The following is an 11953-nucleotide window of genomic DNA, read 5'->3' as shown; positions in this document are numbered from 1 at the left end:
GGAGAAGGAGAAGGAGAAGGAGAAGGAGAAGGAGAAGGAGAAGGAGAAGGAGAAGGAGAAGGAGAAGGAGAAGGAGAAGGAGAAGGAGAAGGAGAAGGAGAAGGAGAAGGAGAAGGAGAAGGAGAAGATGTAATAGATTTAATCTTAATTTTCGATTAGAGAATAACATTTTGTAATAGGTAACCTTTCGAACAGTAAATTTTCGATCGAATCGTCTTGTAGGACCGAATTTTGATAAGTTCAAAATATAACCGTATTAAAGTAAAAAATCGGACGGATTATTCAACCGTTTCGCGGTCAGACCGATTAGACCGCCGATAGGAATGTGTATTTTAAAACTATGACTTTTTTCTACATTTTCATTTTTACACTATAATTATTCGATAAAATAGTCAAATAACTTAATAGTAGAGTTTATGATCTATTACAATCTTTAATTGGAAGAGACAATGCTGAATTTGTGGGGATTTACAATAATATGACAAGTTTTAAATTTATTTTCATTTTGCATTAAATGCATAAGATTATGCGACAACAAACCTATTTCTTTTTAATTATTAAAACAATAAAAATTTGAAGAAATTTTGATTACTATTACGTTTGTGTTACTATCAAAAACTAGTCTTCAAAACTTCACGAGAAGGTGGGTGGAGAGATTTTTTTATGAAATAAAAATATTTTTATTGATGTTATTAACTCCATCTTGGCCAAATTCAGTTGAACATTATTATCACTTTAATGTTTTTAATTGTAAAAATTGAATTATCCCATCAAGGGTAGTTCAGTGGTAAGAGTCCGCTTAAGAACCAAAAAGTTACGGGTTCGATTTCATCTAGAGCGTTTTGAATTTAAGCGGGGTCATAACTGTGGGTAGGAATGGCAATGGGTACCCGTATGCCTGATATCCTTGGGTACACGATAGTCGGGTTTATATATTTTAAATCGGGTTCAGGTTTGGGGTTGGGCATGGGAAGGGGGAGAAGATACCCGGTTGGGGATGGGGAGTGTGCGAAACCCAAACCCGATACCCGATTATATTAATATTAAAATTATTTTTTTTATTAAAGTATAATGTGTGACTTTTTAAATGTTTCATCATTACAATTATATCATAAATATATCATTTAATTTGATCTTATCCACATCGTCATAAATACTACACTACAACTTTAAATTTCTTATATTACCAAAAAGAACATTTTTTTATATTAATCTTTCAACTTCAATTTTTATTTTAAAAAAAAAATACTTCTCTCATGTTCTTCATGTTCAATCTCTAATTTATTTATTTTTCAATTTCAATCTCAATTTTCTAAACTTTAGTTTATCTTTTTCAAGATCTATAAAAAAAAGTATATAAGTAGGTAATGTTTTTATTTGTATTTTTAACATTTTTATATTACTAATTTTATAATTATTTGTGTTTCTTTTATTTAATATTTATAATTTTTAATCGGGTAATGGGGTACCCGTCGGGGATCGGGTACTCGATGAATCGAGGATGATGATAGAAATAGAGATACCCGTCAGATTTGGGTCGGATAATGAAATAAAAATCGGGTTCAAGGATGGGTATTTAACTACCCATTGGGTAGGGTGTCGGTTGACATCCCTAGCTATGGGGTGTCATGTTAGCTCTACTTTATTCAAAAAAAAAATTGCAAAAATTAAATTAAACATTTTTTCTTACTATATTTTTGGAAAAAAAAATTAATTCAATTATTTGATAATATTTACAAGCTTGCAACAAAATCTTATCATCAAACTTTCACAGATCAAGATATTATTGTGAGGCAGAACTTGAAGGTTTTTATAGTTGATCAAAATTTTATTTTATGTTAACTAGATTTTTTTTTTAATATTACATATTTTTACCGTTACTCAACGAAACATTTTCAACAATGATAAATTTGAAGACGAAATTTCGCAATAAAATCGAGAATTATTCTTTTTCTCATTGTTTGACACTTTGTTAAACAAAATTTAGTTAAAGATATCAATGATAATTTTATTATAAATGATTTTTATATTTTAAAATATCGTAAAGCGAAACTTATTCATATCATTTTAATATATATATATAGCAAATCCTTCTCTTGCTCCTTATAGATTTAGTTGGATTTATCCTCTTCTCGAATAAACTTGACAAATTTGGCCTTCAAATCTGCTGGTATTCGAACAGGGCGATTGTTCTTGTCAAGCCAAACTCCAGACGATTTCGCTTCAAGAATAGGCTTTTGTTTTACAAGAAAAGAAACAAATTAAGCATGATCATTCATGTTACAGAACAAAAGATTTTAATCAACAAACATGCATCGAACAAATTAAACCTCATAATCTGGCAACTTGAAGATGTAGTATTCAAAGTAGAATCGGGCTGCTGATGAATTCGATATTCTCACCTTAGTAACAAACCTGTCTCCACTCTAGATAACATATTGATTGAGAGTCGTTCAGATTACTATTCAAATTAAAAAAAAAAAAAAAATCATATACAGTAGGTCTTACTCTTAGTGGATTGAGGAATTTTAGTGTCATCTCAGACAAGGCTAGGGCCTCGCCTGAACTAACAACGTCAACTGCGTTTATTCCTATCAGTCCCATCAGTTCTTGTTGTCCTTTAGAAGTAGGGAATATCAGAGAATTTATATTATATACATGAAAACACAGCAATATTTAATTGGATTGATTGAACAATGATATTTACCATGTTGACAATAACTTGAATACACGGAATTGTTTACCACACCAAATTGATCGAGTTCGTAGTCTCGCACTTGTAGCTCAATTTCATGGAACCCACGCATACTGAAAACCCTTTCATTCAGGTAAATTGCAGAAGAAAAAAATGAAAGCTAATTAATTTAGGAAGAAAGTACAAGTACCTTTGACCAATCTTGAATTCTAAAGCTAGATTGTTACTACAGAAAACTTGAGGATGAAAGGGCCGGAGAACTTTTCGGGATAGCAACGGCGGGATGTGGCGAGGAGGTAAAGACGGATTGGGATTTCCAAAAGAACTGCGGTCACCGATCAACCACTTTGCCGTGGAAGATGAACTTGGAACTGTCGCCGGCAGAGCAAAGAGAAGACTTTGTGACATGATTCTTCTTCCTTAATTTGATCCGTGGGTTGTTGGATGTTTCCTTTCAAACTCTAATTTTCTCTTTATCGGTGGTTTCAATTATACAAATAAATCTTCACTCGTGTGTACAAAGAATACTACTGCATGTCATTTTATAGCCATTTTATTTTAATGATGATCAAGTGGACGCGGTGAACAGTGAAGTGTGGATCGATATTTTTGTATTCGTATCCTAAACTATAACAATACAAATATTTATTCATTTTATAACGAAATTTGTGGTATATAAAAATTTCGATAATATATCGTCCCTCAATTTGAAGGCATAAAGTATCGTATCTATTTCACTTTTGCTGTATTGTTATGGTATTGTTAATTTAAAGAGTTTATAACTACCTTAAGTTGTTAAAAGAAGAAAATATATAACTTTGATTAGAGAAAGAAAATAAATACATTTAGATTTGAACATCAAATATTAGAAAAAATAATTGTATGTGTGCGTGTGAATCTAATTACAAAAATGAAAAAATGAGTATTTCATTATTTATAATTTTATTAATTATTATTTATTTATATATATATAATTTATTTTTTAATTTATAAATATTATTTTTATATTTTAATATATAATAAAATATCAAAATTTTGAACAACTCTTACTTGTAATTTCGGTACACAAGTTAACATTAATCATTCAATAATTAAAATTTGAAAATTTATTTGAAATTCTTTGAATTTATCTTAAAATAATAATAATTATATATTATTATTATAATTAAATATATAAAATTAATCTAAAAAAATAATAATAAACAAAATACAAAAAAAAATATAGTTACAAAATTATTTATTTAAAAGAGAACTAATTATTTTTAATTATTTAAATATAAACTCACAAAGTGGCCCGATGAAAATATACAACTTAAAGGACCAAAATGTCACGGTTTAATTCTCACCGTAAACAATTTGAATGAAAGCGATGGTCATGGTTGTGCATATTCTTAAGTTTTTTATACCATCTAAGTTTAAGAATTTGAATTTAAATTAGAATTAGAATTTCAATTAAATTCAAATAAATGTAATTTATAATTCTCAATTCTACTTTTTTAAAAATGAAATTGTAATTTCAATATTTATTTATTTTTTATATTTTTCAAACCAAATATATTATATTTTACTATATATAACACGTTGAATCCAAAACATTTTTAAATTTAAGAATGTTAATATGTAAAATCGATATGAATATTACATATATAATATGTTAAAATGTCTGAAGTTCAAATTTTAACTGAATGTGTAATATTATAGGATTGATAATCATTTTGAATATAGTGTATAAAAAATAATAAGTAAATAATTAATTAATTATATATGAATAAGGATAACTTTATTAAAATTCTAAAGTTAATATTTTGAATCGATATTTTTTTTTTCTTTTAATGAGAATCGAAATTTAGACAAATTTTTTTTATACTTATGCTATAATAATAAATTGTGATAAACCAATATTTTAATAATTTAAATAATATATATTCAAATTATTTTTATTATATTCTTTTTTAAACCTAAGAAATAAAATTGAAATATAATTATAGTTTTTCACACATAGAAATTTAATTGTAATTTAATACAAATTCTTGTTGAATTGAAATTGAAATTTCAATATCAATGTCAATACCAATTCAAATTTTAGTAATCTAAATAGACCCATTGTAGTATTTATTAAAATAAAACGAGGAAGAAATGATACAATAAGTTATCCAAATGGACCACCCACTTTGTTATCAAATTTCAATTAATTAAGTTCATATGAAATAAGATTATATTTTATGAGAATCATGTTTTTCGTTTCATGAAAAAAAAAATCCAGGATCAAACAAGGTCTTTAAATTATAGAGAAGGAGTTGGGTCCGTTTGTACAACCACGTTAACAAACCAAATGCAAAGACATTTAAATCAGTATTTGGATGTGACTTATATCCGTTAACAAATCAGCATATAAATATTAATATTAAGAGTATAGTACTTAAGAATCATCACATGTTATTAAACATCATTAATAAGAGTATACTTAAGAATCATCAACCGTTATTAAACATCATTAATGGTCCTTTCCTGGTCTATTAGAACACTCATTCTTACCCTACCTTGTTGATTGTAGGTGGCCAACTAGAAGGGCAACAAAATAAAAAATAATAACACTAACAAAATTTGATTTCTAAACCACTATATTCATTAACATATCATTTAATCATCTAAATTATGTTTTATTTTATTAAATTAATACAAAATGATTATATTTATTTAAGAAAACATAAAATATATATAACTACTTGAATTACAAATAGGATCTTTTTTTATTGGTGTAGGGCACCACATTTATTAGGACTGCTACTAATTTTATTCATTAATTAATATTTGAAATGATAAAATAATAAAACAAAAAATATTATATATATAATTATGTTTTTCTAGTTATTCTAAAAATAATAATTTTATTTCAAAATGTTGTCAATTAATCATCAAACTTAATAAACTAAATACCAAAATACTTTTGTTTAAAATATATATGTATATATAATACCATTTTAATCATTTATTTTTTAAATTAAGAAAAAATAACATGACAATCCATAGAGCTTCATTTTCATTTAAAGTATTTCTGATAGGAATCGACCGTGTCAACTCGTGACGTTTGATCCTTTAGACCGACTATTTTCACCGGGTCACTCTGGTGGGATACATTTTAATAATTTATCTTAAATAAATATCAAATAACTCAATATTTCACAAAAACGAAATGTATTTATAGTGGAAAATAATTAAATAAAAATCATACAAGTTATTTATTTTATTGACAATATTTAATCAAAATTTGTCTCAAAATTTTAAATCAAGATACTTAAAATGCTCATATTATTTTAAAACTTGAACTTGTTCCATGTGCATAACAATCAACATACTTAATTTTAATTTTTTCTCTACTCCTTGCTTTTTTTTATATTAAGTTCTATTGATTTTTTTTATAAATTTATTATGTTTCATAGACAATTTTTTATTTGTTGAACATTTTTTCTCCAAATTGAATTTTGGGGTCATCTCACATAAAATATCTTATCATTTCCCATCAAGGTTAGATTAATGTCAATGTTATCGGTAAGTTATTGTTGAGTGACATTATCTTCTATTGTCACTGTTAATTCATCAACCCAATTAGTAGAATTAGAATCTTGGTATTCATATATGGAGGTACCAAAATAACTGCATCAACAATTTGATCCTCTATGGTTGGGTCGTCAGGTATATCGTTTTATTAGATGTCAGCGTTATTCAATTCCTTAAAATGTTATATTAATTGAATTGCTGATGAATTTGGTATCTCATCTTCATAACAAATCTGTATCACTCTAGATAAGATATTGATTAGGGTCATTCAGATTTACTAAAAAAAAAAAAATTTTAAAAAATATTTACTCTTAGTGGATTGAGGAATTTTAGTGTCATCCGTCTGAATTAGCAACACCATTTAGGTTTATTCCTATCAGGTCCACCAATTTGTGTGATCCTTTAGAATGAGGGAATTTATAGAATTTATTAGATTGATTGAACAATGTTGTGCAGAATGAAAGAAAATGATAAATAATAGAAAAAGAAAAAACAAATAAAAGATAATTCAATTATCAAAATAAAAAATATATTACTAATAAAAAAACTATAACTATTAATATGTCAATTACAGGAAAAACATAAATATTTAATTTAAATAAGCGTGTAATCGTAGAATAATGGTGATGTAACGGAAATTAATATAAACCACCAACATTTAATGATTGATATTAATTCCTCTACTAAAGACAAATCACAACTTTGCCTGAGTATCACCCAACAAGATGAGCCTTATTAGGCTACTTCCAACTGTCAACATTTACCAAGCACGGAGCAGAACTGGAATATCTGCATGAACTGGAATTTACCGTTTTTTAAACTCACTAGAATTGAAAACATTGTAATCAGATAATTCATTTACGTTTTTAGCTTTTTAGCTTTTATTTAGAATGTTACGACTTCAAAATCATTTTAGGCCTGTCTAAAATGATCTCTTAAATTCATGGTTTTTTTTCCCGTTTTGGGGAATTTTTAATGAAATGACGCTAAGTCGTTTTTCCAAAAAAAACTATCAACATTACCAAAACAATATATGAATTTGTTAAGTGAGACCGGCTTCGTGAACATGTCAACAAGATTATGATGAGTGTTGGTCTTCTTCAACTTGATTCTCTTCTTAGTATGAAGAAAATGATAATAAACATCAATATGTTTGGTTCTATCATGATGCACTTGATACTTGGCTAAACATTTAGCACTTAAAATATCAGAACAAATAATTGTCTGATCGTGATGGATACCAAGGTCACTAATTAATCATTTCAACCATATACCCTCATTGTTTGCTTCCGTTAGCGTCATATACTCAAACTCGGTAGTGGACAACGTCATAATTAACGGTAATGTTTCTTTACAACTAATCACAGAGTCACCAAGGGTATAAACATAACCAGTCATGGATCTTCTACCATCGATATTTGTAGCATAATCTGAGTTTGAATAACTAGTTACGGGACACTGATTGTTACTCCCATAAATAAGACCAACATCTAATGTGCCTATCAAATAGAGAAATATTCGCTTTACTGCTTGACAGTGTTCCTTACCAGGTTGAGACATAAACCTGCTAACAATACTAACTAAATACGTAATATCAAGTCTAGTGCAAACCATGACATACATTAAACTATCCACCACACTAGCATACGGTACATGAGAAATGTGTAACTTCTCAACTTTAGACTAGAGTGCGAACGTAGACAAATGAATAGTAATAGATGTAAGAGTATTTAGAGCCTTTGTTGTACTCATCCCAAAACGAGACAATATTTTCAAAATATAACTCTTATGCGAAAGCAATAGCTTCTTTTGAACTCGATCTCTTACTATTTTCATGCACAAAATTTTTCGTGCTCCACCTAAATCTTTCATATCAAACTCGGAACTGAGAAGGTTTTTCAACTTTTGAATCTTTGACATTTTCTTGGTTGCGATTAACATGTCGTCTACATACAAGAGTAAATAAATTAAAGAATCATCATCAATTTTGTTGTGATAGACACAACAATCACATGCACTCCTATCGTAACAATGTTCAATCATGAAATTGTCAAACCGCTTATACCACTATCGAGGAGATTGTTTAAGTCCATACAAAGACATCTTTAAACTAAAACATATGTTTCCTTACCAGGACCAAGAAACCCTTCAGGCTACCTCACTAATATATCCTCCTCAATCTCATCATGTAAGAAAATCATCTTCACGTCTAATTTCTCGATTTCCAGATCCTCTATAGCTAGTAGTACCCTAATAGAAGTGTGTCAGACTACAAGTGAGAATATCTCGTTGTAGTCTATGCCTTCCTTTTGAATGAACCCCTTTGCAACTAGTCGTGCTTTATATCTGGTCACTTTATCACTAGAGATTCCATCTTTCTTTTTAACAATCCATTTGCTTCCAATGAATCTTCTCCTCTTAGGTAAAGTAACCAACTCTCTTATATTATTCTTGTGAACTGATTTTATTTTCTCACACATGGCAGCAATCCATTGCACAAAATCACCGCCATTAACAACTTCACTATAAGAAGATGGCACATTATGTATGTCATCTTCAACCACCTGAAGGGCATAATTAACTTTCCACTTCTTCAGTATCATTCATAGAGGGACTAATTATCCCACTTTCAGAACTAGTGAGGTCTTTCTTCCCTCGATTGAATGAATTAACTTGTGAGGAGCTTTAATTTTCCTTCTAGGCGGTGTAGCAATGTTAGATTGACTTTTAGGTACTCTAAATTGATAAACTTCCTCAGATGGTTTATTAGTATCGCGTGTCATGTCAGTTGTCTCTTGAACTGGAGTCACCTCAAGCTCCACTTGTTTCTCGATACTATCATTTTCACTAGTAATTGATGGCTTGACAAAGGAGTTAAGTATAAATATCTCATGAAATGTGACATCCCTACTAAGAATTACTCTACTTTCAGAAAATGACCAAATTCTATATCCATTGACTCCATCACCATAGCCCATGAAGATACTATGTTTTCTATTGGTTCCAACTTTGCTTAACTAACATGATAGTAAATTGTGCACCCAAAAACCTTCAAGTGAAAACAATAAATGACGTTACCAAACCATACCTCATAAAGGATTCTACATTCAATCCCAGTATGTGGTGCACAATTTATCAAATAGCAAGTTGTTAAGATAGCCTCGCTCTAGTACTTCCCATCCAATCCATCATTAGAGAACATGCTTCTAACTCTCTTTAGTTGTGTTTAATTCACCATTTTTGCTACACAATTCTACTGTAGTGTACCTTAGACAGTGTGATGTAGAAATCATCAAACTCAGATGAACAAAATTCAAGTTCATTATCTATTTGTAGCCTCTTAACCTTCTTTATAGTTTGATTCTCCACCGGTGCCTTCCAATATTTGAAGGTCTTAAATACCTCGCTCTTATGTCTCAGAAGATACTACCAGGTAATCCTTGAGTAATCATCTATAAATGTTACAAAATAGTTATAACCTCCTATACCTTCAACTCGAGTAGGACCCTAACAATCAAAGTTGATATAATCTAGTGTGCCCTTAGTTTTGTGAACTCCCTTACTGAACTAACTGCGATGTTATTTCCCGAAAATGTAGTGTTCACACAACTCAAGGTTGGTAACCTTGTGTCTAGATAGAAGATCCCGTTTGGACATAATTTGCATCATCTTCCCATCCATATGTCCAAGTCGTATATGTAGGCCCGGCCCGAAGGGGTAAGCAGCCTAGGCCACGGCCTAGGGCCTAGGACCAAAAAGAGGCCCATTTTTTTATATATGCTAGGTATTAGTAAAGATTTTTAGTTTCTTATTCTTTAATTTTTTTTTATTATGTTAGATTTTTTTGAACATGGCTCTATAGCCCAAATAGAGAAACAAACTAACACTATCAGAACAAAAAATTGAAAACCCTAATGTTTGTCTCACTGTCTGTCTCTCTCAGTCTCTGTATCCTACATCGACAACGAAACCGACAACAAAATAATTTCGACGGTGGCTCTGTTTCGCTGGGTTGAGCCTTGAGGTAAGGTTTAACTATTAAAAGTGAAAATTCAACATTATGGTTTGATTGTTATTTATTCTTATGCTTTGTTTTGAGATTGTGTGTTAGGATCTAGATCGCCGCTGGTGGACCGGGGGTTGGACCGGTTAGCGGTTCTCACTCGTAGGGTGGTGGTTAATCCTGTTAGAGATTAACACCGGGGTTTCAATATTACACAACCTGTCACAAACCCTTGAACTAGGTTCAAGCGCGGAAGAGGTTTGCTTTCAGGTTGAAGCGGTATGCTTGTATGATAGGTATGGTCGGTTTCGGATGATGAGGATTTGGAGATGGAGGGTCGGTTTCGGCAATCTGGATATTCGGTATGGTTAATATAGATTCGATTTGGAGCGGTATTGTTAAGTTAGTCGGTTATGTAATGAAGCCTGCAGAAAGTAAATAACACAACAGATTTTATGGATGTTCGGAGATAAAAACTCCTACGTCACCCCTTCCTCTCGAAACCGCGAGAAGGATATTCACTACGGAATACAAATACAATCCGATCGAGACTTATTTCCTGCTCGATAACACCCGTACAATTTACACCGAAATTGTAATCACACTTAAGCTCTCAATCTTGTAGAGAGATAAACACACTTAATTTATCTTATCTTGTGTCCACATTTAATCCTCTTCAGCTGCTCCTTTTATAGGTGAAATATGCCAACGGTTATATTTCACTTCCTTGAATCTGATTGGCTGAGCAGAGGTTCAGTGATTCAGACCTGGCGGTCATCCTTTCAGACCTGGCGGTCATCTTTTCAGACCTGGCGGTCAACTCTGCAGACTTTGTAGTCTGTTCTTCCGGTGTGTAAGACAGGCCTGCCGGGTTTGTCTTTTACTTGATGTAGGCACTGTCTGTTGGACAGTTGTCTGTACTTGGAAGATTTCCTTTCTGTCTTATCCCGAAGTGGAAGGATCCGGTAGTACTGTTTTCTGCAGCCTACAGTCTTTCCTCAGACTTGCATGGATATGGAAGTATTCAGTCTGTTCCTTTGATATCGTTCTCAACAGATACCCGAATTGTCTTTTTGTACTAGTCGGTCATTTGACTTGGCCGAATGTCTTTCGGTATGAGTGATGTAACCGGACTTCTTCCGGTTATTTCTTTGCCTTGTGGCTGGTCGGTTGTCTGATGTTTCCGGTTTTTAGCTTTGGCCGATCCTTTCTTTGTGCGGTCATGTTCCAAGTGTTCTTGGTCGGTTTAGTAGCGTGACCGGCTATTCTTCTTAGTCGGTTCATTTGTTTGACCGATCCGGTTTCTTATTCCTGAAGTAGCTTCTTGTGCTGGTCGGTCATTTGATTTTAACCGGATGGCTTCCGGTTATTCTTCTGCCTTGTGGCTGATCGGCTGTCTAATGTTTCCGGTTTTAGGCTTTGGCCGATCCTTTCTTTGTGCGGTCATGTTCCAAGTGTTCTTGGTCGGTTTAGTAGCTTGACCGACTATTCTTCTTAGTCGGTTCTTTTGTTTGACCGGTCCGGTTCCTTGTTCCTGCATGGGAAGTTTATTTAAGTTAGGTTCTGTGAACCGGTCCAATTTTATCTAACAATTTCTCCCTTTTTGATTATTTTATTTAAAATTATCAAAACAATGTAAGTTTGCAAATGTAGGCCGGTTCTTTTATTTGACCGGATTTTTGAAACTGACTTGGGAG

The 11953-nt window shown here is 31.2% G+C and overlaps 1 protein-coding gene across 1 annotated transcript; it reads right to left on the bottom strand.

Annotated features, from left to right (window-relative positions):
• Nucleotides 1-2111: 2111 nt before the first annotated feature.
• On the bottom strand, nt 2112-2807 carry LOC124917996 (acyl-acyl carrier protein thioesterase ATL3, chloroplastic-like). The gene is made up of 4 exons (XM_047458264.1): nt 2708-2807; nt 2509-2618; nt 2331-2426; nt 2112-2234 (listed from the first exon to the last, which is right to left on the bottom strand). The coding sequence occupies exons 1-4, from the start codon at nt 2805-2807 to the stop codon at nt 2112-2114; spliced, it is 429 nt and encodes a 142-aa protein (XP_047314220.1).
• Between the last annotated feature and the right edge of the window lie 9146 nt (nt 2808-11953).

Source organism: Impatiens glandulifera, unplaced genomic scaffold, assembly GCF_907164915.1.
Source record: "Impatiens glandulifera unplaced genomic scaffold, dImpGla2.1, whole genome shotgun sequence".
In the NCBI taxonomy this organism is placed as follows: domain Eukaryota; kingdom Viridiplantae; phylum Streptophyta; class Magnoliopsida; order Ericales; family Balsaminaceae; genus Impatiens; species Impatiens glandulifera.
The sequence above is the reverse complement of the archived record's forward strand: the minus strand, read 5'-3'. Positions and strand labels throughout refer to the sequence as shown.

Excerpts from the sequence above, each read along its gene's own strand:
- LOC124917996 (XM_047458264.1), bottom strand. The coding sequence starts at position 2,807 with ATGCGTGGGTTCCATGAAATTGAGCTACAAGTGCGAGACTACGAACTC. Across the intron at positions 2,427-2,508 it reads AATTCCTCAATCCACTAAGA|AGTGGAGACAGGTTTGTTAC; the intron begins GTAAGACCTACT and ends TATGTTATCTAG. Across the intron at positions 2,235-2,330 it reads TCAAGTTGCCAGATTATGAG|CCTATTCTTGAAGCGAAATC; the intron begins GTTTAATTTGTT and ends GTAAAACAAAAG.